Source organism: Carassius gibelio, chromosome A22 (genome assembly GCF_023724105.1).
Source record: "Carassius gibelio isolate Cgi1373 ecotype wild population from Czech Republic chromosome A22, carGib1.2-hapl.c, whole genome shotgun sequence".
In the NCBI taxonomy this organism is placed as follows: domain Eukaryota; kingdom Metazoa; phylum Chordata; class Actinopteri; order Cypriniformes; family Cyprinidae; genus Carassius; species Carassius gibelio.
In genome coordinates, this window is record NC_068392.1 from 2,371,645 (window position 1) to 2,390,964 (window position 19,320).

The 19,320-nt window shown below is 41.1% G+C and overlaps 1 protein-coding gene across 1 annotated transcript in view; it reads left to right on the plus strand.

Annotated features, from left to right (window-relative positions):
- Positions 1-1,046: 1,046 nt before the first annotated feature.
- Positions 1,047-19,320, plus strand: part of LOC127942427 (uncharacterized) — a 29,407-nt gene continuing 11,133 nt past the window's right edge. Inside the window, exons 1-5 of the mRNA XM_052538126.1 lie at positions 1,047-1,068; positions 1,379-1,642; positions 2,370-2,729; positions 3,012-3,275; positions 13,324-14,229. Coding sequence (XP_052394086.1) covers positions 1,047-1,068; positions 1,379-1,642; positions 2,370-2,729; positions 3,012-3,275; positions 13,324-13,730 — 1,317 coding nt within the window. The 3' untranslated portion in view covers positions 13,731-14,229. The remainder of the gene's footprint in view (positions 1,069-1,378; positions 1,643-2,369; positions 2,730-3,011; positions 3,276-13,323; positions 14,230-19,320) is intronic.

Genomic DNA, 19,320 nt, shown 5'->3' on the forward strand with positions numbered 1-19,320 from the left:
TGCCCTCAGGACCGCAGATCACCAGCTCTTTACCTGTGATTCAATGGTCGCTGAAATCTCCTGTGATTCTCCTGAGATGTTACTGGCTTCTGCACCTAAGGAGAAAGAGAACGATCTGTGACTGTGGCTTTGATGTTACAAGAACCTAGCGAACTTACCTGGCTGGATGACTAATCCATGTAACACTCAGAGCACCTATATCTTCATTGGAGATTCAACGAGCACATATATACATATACATATACATATATATATATATATATATATATATATATATATATATATATATATATATACACACACAATTCTTCGTGTAGTCGTCGAAGAGCGCTGCTAAAACTCTTTCTGAATCAACAGGAACAAACTGGTTACTGAGGAAAAGCTTCCACCCTAAACTTTTGCATTAAGACTGTTTATCCAGAGCTGTAAATACATGTTCTGTGGTTGCGCTCAGTAACCAGTTTATCCTGTTGATTCCAGTAAGACAAATGCTAAAAAAGTTTTAGCAGTGCTCTTCGACGACTACACAAAGAATTATGTGTCAAATTAATGGATTTTCGTCTGCAATGATCTTAATTTTCTTAATCTACGTACCTTTGGTTCGTTCAGGTGAGATTCATTTGTAAAGTCATTTAAACTATGAATTCTCTGTCAGAAAGGCCTTCAGCTACTTCCGTGTGTTAAATAGACAGAAAATCATGAGATGTGTTTAATCTGACATGTATTTTTTTCTCAAAAATCTTAAAAAGCCTGGCTAATGAGCTAGTTAACAGATTTATTACTTGCTGATCCTTTGTAGACTGAAAAACAGGATTAAGTTTTGTTGAAGCTGCACTGAAATTGAGTATTTTCCATTGATGTGTACTTGTCTCATGCAGGCAAATCTATCTAAAATGCTAAATGAGACAAGCCTGAGAATAGCTAAATGTAAATTACAAAGTTTAATGTAAATCAAAGAATAGACTTGCTGTTTAAGGGTGTCTGTGAGCCACAGCTCTGTGGAAAATGGTTATCTGTGCAAACGTATTGGTTTTAAATTGTGAGAAATGGCTTTATTGGATGCTTGTGGTTTGCTATCAGTGGATCTCATGTGAGTTACAGGTTGCTCCATCCTCGTCATCAGAGAAGTGTAGAGATGTAGAGAAAATTTGTATAAAAAATATTGATAATTTATAATAAATACTGCAATGTTCCATAAAAAATAATTGAACTGTAATTTTTGGTGCCATTAAAACAAAAGTAAAAACTGAATGACTTGTCTTTGACTTGTCGTCAAACAGTAATTAGATTTATGACACTTTGTGGTGTTTTACCCTGGTTAAGAGTTTATGGTGTTATGCTTTTTGTGAAGTTGATTGTTTGTTCAATATTTTTTCAGAGTTACACACGCTCGAGACTAAAATCTCTGGACAATATGGACCGACGGTTGTAGGATATCACGAGTTTACTTCTGTGTCTACACTGGATGGACTGCAGATTGATTATTATGACAGTGTGACAAAGAAGCTGATTCCCAAACAGGACTGGATGAAGGAGTTTGCATCTACAGACAGATGGGAAGAATACACTGAGATCAGAGAACGAATGCAGCAGACCAGAGAACTCAACAATCCTCCTCCAATGCGATTCAGTCCTCCACGTGGTGAGTTACAATACTTTATTACATGGCTCTCTGAAATGAATTCTGATTGGTCAGTCTTGACATTCTGAGGTCTGTTATTCGCCATAATGACGGTTGTCAATAGAAACGTTGTATAATGATGCTCCTTTTATGTCTCTCAGATTAAGATGCAGATATACTCGTCTCATTTCATTTAAATGCAGCCTCAATTGTGGACTATACTGTATTTACTGTAAAATGAAACCAGAGCACTGTGGTAATACTGGTGAAGTGTTTGGCTTGTTGATAGAACTGTTGTTTTGTACTCTGTCATGTATTATAAGGTAATAAACAGGTAAAGAATTAGTTTTCATGTGCTTGATATTTATGTTGTGAAAAGCTGTATAATAAGTTGACTATCATCTCTTAATTGTCCATCTTATTCAAAGTTGTATGCTAGGAACTGTTTTTGTTCATGGAAACTTTTCGTTTAATGAACTAATAAAATAAAATAAAAGTCATATCAGTATTTTATTTCTTCTTATTTACTTATGCAGCATGTAGAGATGTGATAAGCAGGATGGTGTTCATCCAGTCAATTATCACAAAAAAAAAAAAAACCCAGACAGCGTGTTCAGGAGAGTCTTGTATCACACTGAAGGGCTTTTTTAGTACATTATGCCTAACTTATAATACATTTAGAAACATCAAAGGATTATCTTGTACATTAAAAATAAATAAAGAATAGTATTTTCTCCCGCTCTTTCAGGTGTTCAGAAGTATCAGAGAGTGTATGGATGTGTTTGGGATGATGAGACTGGAGACAGACGTGGGTTTGATGAGTACAGTAATGATGGAAAGGATTTCATCACACTGGACCTGAAGGAGAACAGATACACTGCATCTTCATCACAGGCAGGTGCCACAGTGATGAAGTGGAACTACGAAAGAGAACGGCTTGATTTTCTGAAACGATACTACAGATATGAGTGTTTTTACTTTCTGAAAGAGCTCCTACATTTCTCTAAAGCTTCTTTTGAGAAAGCAGGTAAAGTTCCAGAGTCAACAGGACGGAGTTTGACGGAGCCAACCCATAAGATTCTGACAGAGGTGGCGACCAACAGTAGCAGTAAGTTAAAACCTGGTTCATTTTATCTCCATGTACTGTACATTTGACTTATTTTAGGGGCCAAACACATGAAAATGCCTTTGCTTTTTATCTGTTATTGTTTTTATTTTTTTGCCCTATTATTCATTTCATATTTTGCATATGTTTCTCTGTGTGTTCTAGGATCTGCATCAGATGCTTCATACATCATGCTTATATTTGTTATTTTCATCCTAGTTATTTTAATAATGGTGTGGTGTCATGTTTTTTGTGATGTTGATTGTCTGTTCAATATTTTTTCAGAGTTACACACGCTCGAGACTAAAATCTCTGGAAAATATGGACCGACGGTTGTAGGATATCACAAGTTTACTTCTGTGTCTACACTGGATGGACTGCAGATTGATTATTATGACAGTGTGACAAAGAAGCTGATTCCTAAACAGGACTGGATGAAGGAGTTTGCATCTACAGACAGATGGGAAGAATACACTGAGATCAGAGAACGAATGCAGCAGACCAGAGAACTCAACAATCCTCCTCCAATGCGATTCAGTCCTCCACGTGGTGAGTTACAATACTTTATTACATGGCTCTCTGAAATGAATTCTGATTGGTCAGTCTTGACATTCTGAGGTCTGTTATTCGCCATAATGACGGTTGTCAATAGAAACGTTGTATAATGATGCTCCTTTTATGTCTCTCAGATTAAGATGCACACATACTCATCTCATTTCATTTACATGCAGCCTTAATTTTCGACTATGTAGCCGCACTGGGTATTACATTAAAGTTAGCTCAAATGATATATAGGGAAATTTAATAATTAATCAGATATATGATTAATATATATCTCACATGACGGTTACATTAAAATTATTGAAGATGAAAAATAGGTAAATTGTATATATCAATAATTAATTACAAGGCACTGTAATTGACTCATTAATATGTCAATATTTTATTCTTCACTTCAATTATTGTGATATCTTTTACTGGGAATTAATGCAAGTCAAAGAGTGGTTTGTCCAGCAAATGGCCGTAATATTAACTTATCAACTTTTAATAAAGTTATCACATCTTATAATTTCAGGAAAAATGGTTTCTGGCCATGAAACTATTCTCCTATCCTCATTAAATTGACTGAAAAGTAACAAATAAGCTTTGTAGTTAAGATTTGTAATGATTCGCGACCAGTGAAACCCAGTGAGAACGAGAGATCAAATCGCAGATGTTTATTAACAATTCAAGGGTAATCCAAATCGTGGTAAAACAAGCAGAGGTCAAAGCCAAAACAGACAGTCCAAAAATAAACTAAACAAAAGAGGGAAGAGGCAAGGAAAAGGAACGGGAACTTGGAAGACGAGAAGATGAGGAAGGAACTCGGATTACGAGAAGGCTGGTTATAAGAAGGGTAAGGACTCCATACAAACAACAGGGAACGACTGGTATTTATAAGGAGGCTAATGACAATAGATTTCCTGCACCTGGTGCAATTAACTGGAGTGCAATTACTGTGAAGACAGGACCAGACTAGAGGAATTCTAGTGCCTATGGTGAAGTGCCTAAGGGGAAGTGAGCCAACTAGTGGACACCCAGGGAAACAGAGACTAGACAGCGTGACATTACCCCCTCCTCCACGGAGCAGCTGCCAGATACTCCACCCGAACCAAAGGGAAAACCAAACAGACAAAGAGAACAGGAGGGAGGTGGAGCGGTGGAGGACTAGGGGGAGGGACGGAGGGCCAGATAACATGGTAAAACAGAGACAAGAAGAACAGGTAGAATGGGGAAACAGAGACAAGACAACCAGGTTAAATGGGGAAACAGAGACAAGAGAAGTGCAACACAAAACAAGGAGTCCAGAAGGGTGACGCCCACCAGGGCGGAGCAGAAGACCACCATAACCATGTGGTCAGGGCGGAAGCCCACCAGGGCGGAGCAGAAGACCACCAACTCCGTGTGGTCAGAATGGATGCCCCCCAGGGCGGAACAGAAGACCACCACATCCTTGTGGTCGAGGCCGGAGTCCCCCAGAGCGGAGCAGAAGACCACCACAACCATGTGTTCAGGGCGGAAGCCCCCCAGGGTGGAGCAGAGGACCACCACAACCGTGTGGTCAGGGCGGAAGCCCCCCAGGGCAGAGCAGAAGTCCACCACAACCGTGTGGTCAGAACGGGTGCCCCCCAGGGCCGATCAGAAGACCACCACGTCCGTGTGGTCGAGATCAAAGTTCCCAAGGGCGGAGCAGAAGACCACCACAACCGTGTGGTCGGAACAACGGGAGGACAAGTCTGGTTGGGCAAGTCTGCAACATAAGACATGAACATGTTAGGGGTAGCTTCCGTGGCCACAACAGGAACAGTCGGGTGCTCAAAGATTTCGACTGAAACATAATGAGTCTCTGGAAGTTCCACAGAGGCAAGGAGAGACTCTTGATAGTTCATCAGAACCATGGAGAGGCTCGAGTAGTTCCACCGAGAAGTGACGAAACTCTGGTAATCCCATGGTGTTTATACTGTATTCCAGAAGATTGTGCTGACTTGAATCTGCTCATGAAGATTATTGGTGACTTGCATTTGTTCATGAAGATCATTGGTGACTTGTATTCGTTCATGAAGATCAATGGTGACTTGCCTTTGTTCATGAAGATCAGTGGTGACTTGCCTTTGTTCATGAAGATCACCAGTGACTACACTCTGTCCTTGAAGATCGCCAGTGACTTGACTCTGTCCTTGAAGATCACCAGTGACTTGAGTCTGTCCTTGAAGATCACCAGTGACTGGACTTGACTCAGGAAGGTCAACAGTGACTAGCCCTGACTCTGGAAGGTCAACAGTGACTAACCCTGACTCTGGAAGGTCGATGGTGACTAACCCTGACTCTGGAGGGTCCATGAGCACCTGACTCGACTCTGGAGGGTTAACCGGAACCTGACTCAACTCTGAAAATTCAACGGGCACCTGACTCGACTCTGGAAGGTCAACAGGAATTAGCCCTGACTCTGGAAGGTCAATGGTGAATAACCCTGACTCTGGAAGGTCGACGGTGACTAACCCTGACTCTGGAAGGTCGACGGTGACTAACCCATCAACGGTAACTAACCCTGACTCTGGAAGGTCGACGGTGACTAACCCTGACTCTGGAGGGTCCATGAACACCTGAATCGACTCTGGAGGGTCAACTGGAGCCTGACTCAACTCTGGAAAGTCAATGGGCACCTGACTCCACTCTGGAAGGTCAATCGGAACCTGACTCAATTCTGGAGGGTCAACGGGAACCTGACTCAACTCAGGAAAGCCCACTGTAGCTGCCGTCCTCTGCAGTGGCTCCGGGTTGGCGTCCATCTTGTGCAGTGTCTCTGGGTTGGTGACCATCTTGTACTGTGGTGCTGGCTCAGCAGACGAGACGTGAACAGTTTTGGGAATCTCTAGGATCTTTGACAGCATGGAGAAATAATCCAAAAATGTCTCAGCGGCCATCTTGGGCGTTGGCGCTGAGCTGGTGGCCATCTTGCACCATGGCGCTGGGCTGGTGACCACTTTGTGCTGTGGCGCTGTGCTGGCATCCATCTTGTCTCGTGGTGCTTGGCTGACGGCCATCTTGTGCTGGCTGAGGAACTGGGCTGGCATCCATCTTGCCTCGTGGTGCTTGGCTGATGGCCATCTTGTGCTGTGGAACTGGGCTGGCATCCATCTTGCCTCGTGGTGCTGGGTCAGCGGCCATTCTGCGCAGCTTCGCTGGGGTGGCGGCCATCTTGTGCAGCGGCACTGGACTGGCGGCCATCTTGTGCAGTGGTGCTGGCTCGGCAGACTTGCGCCTCCTTTCCCCTCTCCATCCACACTGGTGAGACGGCGGTTCCCAGCCGAACTCTGGGTCTCCGGTGGGCCATATGGGAGAGTGATGTCGGACCTCCTCTCGACCACTCACTCCTGAGTGACCTCCCCTGGTCCCACGGAACACAACCAGGCGAGGTCCCTCAAAGCCATTCCTCTCCTGCTTGTTGGCTGGGGAGGAAATTGGAGTAGACATACCGCTGGATCTCTGAGGATGGAGTCCTTCTGTAACGATTCGCGACCAGTGAAACAGGGAGAATGAGAGATCCAATCGCAGATATTTATTAACAATTCAAGGGTAATCCAAATCGTGGTAAAACAAGCAAAGGTCAAAGCCAAAACAGACAGTCCAAAAATAAACAAAACAAAAGAGGGAAGAGGCAAGGAAATGGAACAGGAACTCGGAAGACGAGAAGATGAGGAAGGAACTCGGAATATGAGAAGGCTGGTATATGAAGGGTAAGGACTGGTATTTAAAAGGAGGCTAATGACAATAGATTGCCTGCATCTGGTGCAATTAACTGAAGTGCAATTACTGTGAAGACAGGACCAGACTAGAGGAATTCTAGTGCCTATGGTGAAGTGCCTAAGGGGAAATGAGCCCACTAGTGGATCCCCAGGGAAACAGAGACTAGACAGCGTGACAAGATTAAACATTTCATTGACTTCGTGATGTGAGCATTTTAGACAGAAACAATCATGAATATATATTGGATTTTAATAATTGAACTTATAATACATCAAACTACGATTCACACAGAATAAATATGCGTATAACAATACAAAGAGTAAAAACAAATACAAGACATAACGGATACAGATGAGAGAGAGAGAGAGAGAGAGAGAGAGAGAGAGAGAGAGAGAGAGAGAGGATGAGTTAGAGAGAATGAGAGAGAGAGGTGAGAGAATAGGCGAGATCACAGAATGATCACCCAGTATGGCAAAATCACAGACATGATTCAGAGTTCGTCTCCCTCGTGTAGGAAGAGGCGAATATTAGAATAAACTTAGTAAAGAAAAGAAAAGAAAATAAAAGAAAAATGGAGATGAAAGCTCCCTAAGGAGCCATGAGAAAAGACTTTCTCTCTGACGCAGTGCTGAGACCAAGCCCTGAGACGAAGAAAAGCATAGACGAAAAAGCTACGAGAACTTCCTGGGTCAGTCTCTTATGGAGCGACTGGTTCACACCTCTGTTCGCGTGAACAACCAATGAACATCCATGATCTGAAGCGGGAAAAAGTTTCTTTGTCTCTGGGGAAACATCCACTCGAGTGAGTTATGGTGTTATCAGAATTCAGCAGTTATATTCCAGTGTTCATGGTGTGTGTGTGTTCACTGCTGTGTGTGTGCACTTTGGATGGACGAATTCTGAGTATGGGTCACCATAACTTGGCCATATGTCACATCACTCACTCACTCACTCACTCACGTTACTCACTTATTAGGGCTCAAAATAAATACTCTTCGTAAACACCAACAGTGACTTTTACTTTGACAACAATATATTCTAACGCATAGCACTTCCGGGTTAATCCTTCCGGTTTTCAGGTCACGTCAGCAGTTCGTCTCTCTCTCAACTGCTCCCGTTTCTCCTGGCGTTTTATACCCTCTCCGTGCCAATTACTGCAAAAAGAAACAGGTGTTGACCGTTTCCGTCCAACCCACTCACTTACCGCTCATCTCCTGATTCTCTCTCCAGCTGCAGACTTCACTAAATCACGACCCCCTCTCCCACATACCCCCACCGCCTGACTCAGGCCGGGGAGCCATCCGGCCTGCAGCACCCCCCCCCCCCCCCCACCATTTCTGGAGAGGAAATCGGCCACAGCCATATGAACACCCGGCCTGTGGATCACCTGGAATTTAAAAGGCTGTAGAGCCAGATACCAACAGGTGATCCACGTGTTAGTATCCTCCACACAGGGCAGCCTTTACCTGCGTAAAGGCCTGCCGACACGACTCTGTCCACTGGACCATATCTGGTGCCTCCTTTTTAGTAAGGTCAGTCAAGGGGCTGGTGAGGTCTGTATAATTAGGTAACAAACCGTCTATAATATCCCGCCAGCCCCAAGAATTGCCTTACCTACGCAACAGCAGTTGTCTTGTCAAGTTGGGAACGCACCTGTCCATGCCCCAAGTGGAACCCCAGATTACCTTACTTCCACACGCCCAATCACACACTTAGCCAGCGACCTCAGGACAGCCCTCAGATGCTGAATATACTGCTGCCAATCATTTCTAATTATAATGATATCATCTAAGTAGGCAGCCGCTTATGCTGCATGGGGCCGCAGAATCTTATCAATGAGGCGCTGAAAAGTAGCAGGTGCCCCAAACAACCCAAACGGAAGGGTAACAAACTGGTGTAATCAATTGCAAATGATTGCAAATAAATGCACAGACACTATTTAAAATGAACAGAGATGACATCACTGAATTCAATGATGAACTGCCTTTAACTGTCATTTTGCATTATTGAAACACTGTTTTCCTAATGAATGTTGTTCAGTTGCTTTGACGCAATGTATTTTGTTTAAAGAACTATATAAATAAAGATGACTTGACTTGACTTAATCCAAACGGCATTGTGAAAGCTGTCCTTTCATTGGATAATGGAGACAAGGTGATCTGCCAATATCCCTTCGTTAAGTCCAACGTTGAATAAAAACGAGCCGTGCCTAGCCGATCAAGCAACTCGTCAACCCACGGCATTGGATACGTGTTGAATTTCAACACAGCATTCACCTTGCGTTAATCCACACAGAAGTGGAATGAGCCGTCCGTTTTCAGAGCTAAAACTATCGGGCTCACCCAGTCACTATAGTATTCTTCTATTACTCCCATTTCCAGCATTGTGCCTAATTCAGCCTGAACTACCTTTTTCTTGTGCTCAGGTATGTGATACGGCAGGCTGTGAACTACCATGCCCGGCTCCATCTCGATATGGTGCTGAATTAGGTTGGTGTGGCCCGGTAGGGACGAGAAAACGTCGGCAAACTCTGCTTGTAATTTGTTAGATCAGTGAGTTGGGACGGCAAGAGGTGATCTCCCCCTGGGGCAATGGATTGTGGTTGACATTCACCTCTGGTCCGAGATCATCCTCTCCGCTAATCACCGTTGCCAACATCACTATTGTTAGGAGGTTGAGGTGGTAGATCTGACGTGGCCCATTCCTATTGGACGGTATTACCTCATAATCGAGATCTCCGACTTGTTGTGCGACCTCAAACGGTCCCTGCCACTTAGCCATTAACTTAGAGCTCGACGTTGGGAGTAATACAAGTACTTTCTCTCCTGGTGCAAATTTGCGTAATCTAGTTCCTCGGTTATATAGCTGGCTCTGGTGGTCCTGGGCTTGTAACAAATTCTCCACTGATAGCCATCACAAAGTGTGGAGTTTTGTTCTCAAGTCCAGCACATACTGAATTTCGTTTTTGCCTTGAGATGGCCCCTCATCTCAAGTTTCTCTCAGGACATCCAGCACCCCTCGGGGCTGATGACCGTAGAGAAGTTTGAAGGGGGAAAACCCCATGGAGGCTTGTGGGACCTCTCTAACAGTGAATAACAAGGGCTCTAGCCACTTATCCCAATTCTTGGCGTCTTCTTGGATGAATTTATGGATCATTGATTTAAGCGTGCGATTAAATCGTTCGACCAGGCCATCGGTCTGTGGGTGATAGACACTAGTTCGAATCGATTTAATGCCCAATAATCCGTAAAGTTCGCGTAGCGTACGTGACATAAACGCTGTGCCCTGGTCGGTGAGGATTTCTTTTGGGAACCCCCACCCGGGAGATTAGACAAAACAGGGCGTCTGCAACACTCTTAGCGGAAATGTTGCGGAGAGCCACAGCTTCAGGATATCGTGTTGCATAGTGAACTATGACTAATGCAAAGCGATGTCCCCGTGTAGATCGCTCTAATGGCCCGATGAGGTCCACACCTTTCAACTACTCTAGCTGGCAGTTTATACTCTCTCCACGCCAATTACTGCAACAAGAAACAGGTGTTGATCATCTCCACCCAACCCACTCATTCCCCGCGCGTCTCCTGATTCTCACTCCCGCTGCAGACTTCGCTAAACCATGCCCCCCTTTTTCCTTCCAAGAATTCCAGAGAGCTGGGCTTTCCTGTTTCTCCCAGTTGGGTCATAAAGTTTTATGATCTGGTGAGGGGTAGGGTTACAGAATCATGACTCTATTTGAGAACATTAATTAGGGGAAACATTTCCAACAATTCAGAAAATCCTAACCATCGCATAACAGGGCTTACCCAGTTATGCAATGCACAAACCTATCAAATACATCTTAGTAATAACTTACATGAAGAGTGTAAAGAAAAATTTGTGTGTGTGTATATAGAGAGTTCTTACCCCTGTTCTTAAGAAACTTGGCGCAGTCCCAAACAATTTAGATAATTACCGTCCTATCTCAAATCTTCCATTTATTTCAAAAATTCTTGAAAAAGCAGTGGCAGCACAGGTTCATGCTCATCTTAGCAATAATAACTCATATGAGTGTTTTCAGTCAGGGTTTCGTCCTAAGCATAGCACTGAAACTGCACTAGTGAGAGTAACAAATGACCTGTTATTGGCCGCTGATGGCGGGGTGTTATCTATTCTTGTTCTACTTGACTTGAGTGCAGCTTTTGACACAATTTCACAAAGTATTCTCTTGCATCGACTATCTGATTGGTATCACTGGTATTCCTTATGCCTGGTTCACTTCATACCTTTCAAACCGTACACAGTTTGTACAACTAAAGAAATGTCATTCCCTTCTCCTGTTAGCTGTGGTTTCCCCCAAGGCTCTGTCCTAGGCCCCCTATTGTTCCTAATTTACCTTCTCCCACTCGGCAATATCTTTTCAAAATTCGGTATTAAATTTCACTGTTACGCCGATGATACTCAGCTTTACATTTCTACAAACCCTGATTCCATTCTCCCTCCCGTCTGTCTTACCAACTGCCTTCATGAAATATATGTTTGGTTTTCTGCCAATTTCCTCAAACTTGGTACTAATTCTACTCTCTAAGTCATGCAGTTTTTCATTATCCATTGATGGTTCTTCCATTTCTCCGTCCCGCCAGACTAGGAACTTGGGGGTCATCTTTGACAGTACCCTATCATTTGATGCTCACATTAATAACATAACCAGGTCTTGTTATTTTCATCTCCGCAATATTCCTCGCTTCCGTCCATTCCTCTATCCGCATAGTTCCTCTATTCTTGTTCATTCCCTTGTCACCTCCCGTATCAATTATTGTAACTCTCTATTATCTGGTCTACCACACAAATCTGTTCATAAGCTCCAGCTGATTCAAAATTCTGCAGCTCGTATCATAACCCAGACTTCACCTATTGAACACATCACCCCATCACTTCATTCATTCATTCATTCAAACCTTTATTTATCCAGGATAAAAAACTCCTTGAGATTAAAAATCTCTTCTACAAGAGTGTCCTGGCAAGTGGCAGCAACGTAGTTTCAAATAAATACATAGACAATAACAAGTAAGTACATAGACACACGTTCACTCATATTATTCAAACAACAATGTCATCACACACACAAAAAAAAAAATCTAATCTAATCTAAATCTATCTAAAAACAATGACAGACAGACTGGCTTTCTGCAAAGTCCTTTAAAAAGCCTTTAAAAGAATTAAGTGAGACCAACTCCTTCAACTGTAGTTCTTTCTGAAGCTGATTCCATGCAGATGGTGCTGCAACATTAAAAGCTAATATGCCAAAGTCAGTGCGGGCTTTAGGGACTGTCAATAAAAACAGATCCTGTTAACGCAAGTGATATAAACCTGCAGACCTCGGGAGGACATTGCTACATTGGCTTCCTATCAACTTGCTTTGATTGAATTTAAAATTCTCCTCCTCACATACAAATCTCTTCATAACCTTGCTCCACCTTACCTTTCAGACCTCTTACATCCCCACACCCCTTCTCGAACTCTCTGTTCCTCTTCACAGGGTCTCCTCCATACACCTTCAGGTCGCTTAACCACCATGGGCCATAGGGCCTTTAGTTGTGTTTCTCCTCGTCTTTGGAATTCTCTCCCAGTCAACATCCGTAATTCAGACTCAATTTAAAGTCAAACTTAAAACTCATTTATTCAGAACTGCTCATCTTCTATGATTACTTTGTGCACTCAAGTCCAGTATTTTTATTCTTATTTATTTATTTATTTATTTATTATTATTGCTGTTTTTTATTGACATTGTTATTTGCTGTTATTTTCAATTAGTTAGTTTTAATATTGTTACTGTTGTTACTTGTACGGTGACCTTGAGTGGTTTGAAAGGCGCCATAAATAAAATGCATTATTATTATTATTATTATTATTATTACTCTCTCTGAGGCTGCTCACGTGACTTGTGTGGAATGTCACGGCGTGCCATGATGGGAGGGGGGGCGGGGGGGCTAAAAGCTTTGGGTTTTAGCCAAGGATTTATTTTAGATTCAACGAGCCATGATTCATTAATTCAGAATCAATGAACGAATGAACTTTCGTTTAATTAATTCATAAAATAAAATAAAAGTCATATCAGTATTTTATTTTTTCTTATTTACTTATGCAGCATGTAGAGATGTGATAAGTAGGATGGTGATCATCCAGTCAATTATCACAAAAAAGAGAGTCTTGTATCACACTTAAGGGCTTTATTAGTTCATTATCCCTCACTTATAATACATTTAGAAACATCAAAGGATTATCTTGTACATTAAAAATAAATAAAGAATAGTATTTTCTCCCGCTCTTTCAGGTGTTCAGAAGTATCAGAGAGTGTATGGATGTGTTTGGGATGATGAGACTGGAGACAGACGTGGGTTTGATGAGTACAGTAATGATGGAAAGGATTTCATCACACTGGACCTGAAGGAGAACAGATACACTGCATCTTCATCACAGGCAGGTGCCACAGTGATGAAGTGGAACTACGAAAGAGAACGGCTTGATTTTCTGAAACGATACTACAGATATGAGTGTTTTTACTTTCTGAAAGAGCTCCTACATTTCTCTAAAGCTTCTTTTGAGAAAGCAGGTAAAGTTCCAGAGTCAACAGGACGGAGTTTGACGGAGCCAACCCATAAGATTCTGACAGAGGTGGCGACCAACAGTAGCAGTAAGTTAAAACCTGGTTCATTTTATCTCCATGTACGGTACATTTGACTTATTTTAGGGGCCAAACACATGAAAATGCCTTTGCTTTTTATCTGTTATTGTTTTTATTTTTTTGCCATATTATTCATTTCATATTTTGCATATGTTTCTCTGTGTGTTCTAGGATCTGCATCAGATGCTTCATACATCATGCTTATATTTGTTATTTTCATCCTAGTCATTTTAATAATGGTGTGGTGTCATGTTTTTTGTGATGTTGATTGTTTGTTCAATATTTTTTCAGAGTTACACACGCTCGAGACTAAAATCTCTGGAAAATATGGACCGACGGTTGTAGGATATCACGAGTTTTCTTCTGTGTCTACACTGGATGGACTGCAGATTGATTATTATGACAGTGTGACAAAGAAGCTGATTCCCAAACAGGACTGGATGAAGGAGTTTGCATCTACAGACAGATGGGAAGAATACACTGAGATAAGAGAACGAATGCAGCAGACCAGAGAACTCAACAATCCTCCTCCAATGCGATTCAGTCCTCCACGTGGTGAGTTACAATACTTTATTACATGGCTCTCTGAAATGAATTCTGATTGGTCAGTCTTGACATTCTGAGGTCTGTTATTCGCCATAATGACGGTTGTCAATAGAAATGTTGTAAAATAATGCTCCTTTTATGTCTCTCAGACTAAGATTCAATTCAATTCAAGTTTATTTGTATAGCGCTTTTTACAATACAAATCGTTACAAAGCAACTTTACAGAAAATTATGTTTTTACAATATTTAGTAGTAGCTTATGGTGGTGACTGTCAGTTTTTGCACGTTTGACAGGATTTTAGAAAAAAAATTAATACAAGATGTAGTCAGCCAGACAATGAACATTATCAATATTATTAATTAATAGTTATTATATGATGCAGTCACACATGTAGCAATAATTGTTAGTTCTGTTTGTTGATTCAGGGTTAGCATCATCTGGGGTCCTCTGAGGGTCAGCATCATCTCTTCTCAGGTGCTCTGGATCCAGACTGGAGCTTGTGTAATTCCTAGTTACATCCGTGTCAAAACATAGAAACAAAATAGAGACATCATTAGCATAGCTGCTGATCCAACAAAGTAAAATTAGTTTAACCCAAGCTAATGAATAAAAATGCACATTTGATCAGATGCAACTACACTCACAATTTAAGAGATACATTATTCGAATGCTTGGCGAAAGAGATGCTTTTTTAATCTAGATTTAAAGAGAGAGTGTGTCTGAACCCCGAACATTATCAGGAAGGCTATTCCAGAGTTTGGGAGCCAAATGTGAGAAAGCTCTACCTCCTTTAGTGAACTTTGCTATCCTAGGAACTACCAAGAGTCCAGTGTTTTGTGACCTGAGGGTGCGTGATGGGTTGTAGCGTGGTAGAAGGCTAGTTAGGTACGCAGGAGCTAAACCATTTAGGGCCTTATAGTTAAGTAATGATAATTTGTAACTGATGCGGAACTTAATAGGTAGCCAGTGCAGAGACTGTAAAATTGGGGTAATATGATCATATTTTCTTGACCTCGTAAGGACTCTAGCTGCTACATTTTGGACTACCTGTAGCTTGTTTATTGACGAAGCAGGACAACCACCTAGAAGTGCATTACAATAGTCCAGTCTAGAGGTCATGAATGCATGAACTAGCTTTTCTGCATCAGAAACAGATAACATGTTTCATAGCTTGGCAATGTTTCTAAGATGGAAGAATGCAGTTTTTGTAACATTGGAAATATGATTTTCAAAAGACAGATTGCTGTCTAATATAACACCCAGATTTCTGACTATAGAGAAAGTAACAGTACATCCGTCTAGTTGCAAATTTTAATCTACAAGATTCTGTGTAGTGTTTTTTTGGTCCAATAATTAATATCTCTGTCTTATCCGAATTTAATTGGAGAAAATTATTTGTTAATTCGCTTAGATAATTGAAAAGTTTCATCTGGTCTCGTTGAGATATATAGCTGAGTATCATCAGCATAACAGTGGAAGCTAATTCCGTATTTTCTAATAATATTACCAAGGGGCAACATGTATATTGAAAATAGAAGGGGACCTAGGACGGATCCTTGTGGCACTCCATATTTTACTGATGATAAATGAGATGACACCCCATTTAAGTAAACAAAATGGTAGCGATCGGACAGGTAATCGATCTATGAGTATGCCATGATCTATGGTGTCGAACACAGCACTAAGATCAAGTAAGACTAGAAATGAGATGCAGCCTTGATCTGACTCAAGGAGCAGGTCATTTGTAATTTTAACAAGTGCAGTTTCTTTGCTATGGTGGGGCCTAAAACCTGACTAAAATTCTTCATGCAGATCATTTTTATAAAGGAAGGTGCTTAATTGAGCAGACACAAACTTTTTCTAAAATTTTTGACATAAATAGAGGATTTGAAATAGGCCTATAATTTGCCAGTTCACTAGGATCTAGCTTTGGTTTCTTAATAAGAGGCTTAATAACCGCCAGCTTGAATGGTTTTGGGACATGACCTAAAGATAGCGTTCTTCGGCTAAATTAGTGGGTACAGGATCTAATAAACATGTTGTTGGTTTACATACAGTGATAAGTTTATTTAGCTCTTCCTGTCCTATATTTGTAAAGCACTGCAGTTTATCTTTGGGTGCGATGGATGAAACTGAAGTGTTAGACACTGTAGAATCTACATTCGCTATTGTATTTCTAATGTTATCTATTTTATCAGTGAAGTGATGTGACATTCAGCCAAGTATGGTGACCCATTCTCAGAATTTGTGCTCTGCATTTAACCCATCCGAAGTGCACACACACAGAGCAGTGAACACACACACACACACACACACACACACACACTGTGAACACACACCCGGAGCAGTGGGCAGCCATTTATGCTGCAACGCACGGGGAGCAGTTGGGGTTCGATGCCTTGCTCAAGGGCACCTTAGTCATGGTATTGAAGGTGTAGAGAGAACTGTACATGCACTCCCCCCACCCACAATTCCTGCCGGCCCGAGACTCGAACTCACAACCCTTCAATTGGGAGTCCGACTCTCTAACCATTAGGCCACGACTTCCCGAAGAAATTCATAAAGTCATTACTATTTAACGTTGGTGGAATATTTGAATCAGGTGGCGTCTGGTAATTTGTTAACTTAGCCACTGTGCTAAACAGAGGTGGGTAGTAACGAGTTACATTTACTTCGTTACATTTACTTGAGTAATTTTTCGGGGTAACGAATACTTTTCGGAGTATATTTAAAGATGGGTACTTTATACTCTTACTTGAGTACATTTTTTGGGAAAAATCTGTACTTTTACTTCGTTACTGTGGGCGACGCCCCTCTCGTTACTTTATCTTAATGCAATAAATGCTTCAGTTTATTCCAAACGCGCCGTCTACTTTTCTCTGGACAATGAGCGATGCCCATTCGCGAATGATTCATTCTTTTGAGTCAACTCTTTTCAAAGGCTTGATCAAACCAATTGGCAAACGAGTGAATTGGTTCATGAATCAGTTTGATTGAGTCGTTCAGTTCCATGCTGCACGCGCTGAGCTCTGAAGCGGTTCACTCAGAGTTGTAACGTTTAAGAATATTAGCAGCGTTGAAAACGGGGCTATGGAACTGCACTGAATTGAAAGCTAATCTGCAAAGGCTATTCTTTGCTTGCGATGGAGATCCTTATTAGATGAACGCTTGTGCTGTCTACTGTTTAACAGGTAATAACTTGGGCTACATTCGATTACAGTACACGATACCACTGTGACATTAGTTTGTTGTACGTGTGTGGCTTATAACAGGTTGAATGCAGCTTCCAAAAGACAAAGAATAGCCGATTAAGATTTTATTAATTTTAATACAATCACACCAGTGCGAGTACGTTCAGCAAGTCATATCATCAGCTGCTAAATTCAGATCTGTGATCGCTTGCTGGCGCTGAGCCAGAGACAGACGCGTTTTTACAGCGCTGCGCGTTATGACCAATAACACAAGATTCTGTTGAGCTTTTGAATGCAATGGCCAATCAGAGGTGTTCCGATGAGTCATCTTTGAAATGCCGGTGCTTCCTTCACTCGCTCACTTACTGAATACCTCTTTCTGCCGAATTCTCTCGTCAGAAACAACAAAGTGCAGATGTGTGTACGAATCTATAATTAAGATATTGATTTCACAGTGTTAACAGTTTCAGTGATTTTAATGGTAGTTTCTGAGAGTGAATGAAATCTAGACTGTCAGTGAAAATTATGTTTAATAATGTAAATGTTATTTGCTCTCTTTCTGAACAATGAAAGATTAGTAGCAATATTTATATCACATTAACTTTCAATGTTAAATTCACATTTAATATAAAGTCAGTCGTATTAAAAATATGTTATGGCATGACACCTATATTTGTTACTTAAATAAACAGACAGGGTTTTATAATAAATTACATAAATTGGATTAAAGGCTGATGAAATATATACATTTATACACACACACATACATTACATACATTTTTTGTCTATATATCTATATAAAAAAAGGCTCCGTATATATGACCCAAAGTAACTAGTAACTAACTACTTGAGTAGATTTTTTATCCGATACTCTTTTACTCTTACTCAAGTAACTATTCAAGACTAGTACTTTTACTTTTACTTGAGTAAATATTTCTAGAATTACTTTTACTTTTACTTGAGTAAAGTTTTTGGGTACTCTACCCACCTCTGGTGCTAAATAAAAACCTTGGATTGTTTTGTTTATTTTCAATGAGTTTGTGTATATGCTCTGCCCTAGCAGTTTTTAGAGCCTGTCTATAGCTGGAGCTACTGTTTTTTCCAAAACTTCTCTATTTGTGTTCAAGACTATGAGTTTCTTTCTTGAGAGAGTGAGTATTACTGTTATACCATGGCACAGTACGTTTTTCTCTATCCTTTTTCAATTTGATGGGGGCAGCAGCTTCTAATGTATTAGAGAAAATAGTGCCCATGTTGTCAGTAATTTTGTCTAATTCATGTGTATTTTTTGGTACAAATAGCAGTTGAGATAGATCAGGCAGGTTATTTGCGAATCTTTCTTTGGTGGCTGGAACATTAGTTCTGCCCAGACTGTAACGCTGAGACATATAGTTAATATCAGTTATACGCAGCATGCACGATACAAGTAAATGGTCTGTAATATCATCGCTTTGAGGTACAATATCTATAGCAGTAAGATCGATTCCATGAGATATAATTAAATCTAGTTTATGATTAAAATGATGAGTGGGCCCAGTGACATTTTGCTTGACTTCAAAGGAGTTTATTAGGTCAGTAAACGCAAGTCCTAATGTGTCATTTGTATTATCAACGTGAATATTAAAATCTCCCATGATTAGTGCCTTATCAACTGTAACTAGAAGGTCTGAGAGGAAATCTGCAAATTCTTTTAGGAATTCTGTATATGGCCCTGGTGGTCTATACACAGTAGCCAGAGCAAGAGATACATTAGATTTCTTTTGCATGTCTGACAGAGTAACATTTAGCAGAAGTATTTCAAAAGAGTTAAACCTGTATCCTGTTTTCTGGGTAACATTGAGAATATCACTATTTATTGTTGCAACACCTCCGCCACGACCAGTCTGACGGGGCTCATGCTTTTAACAG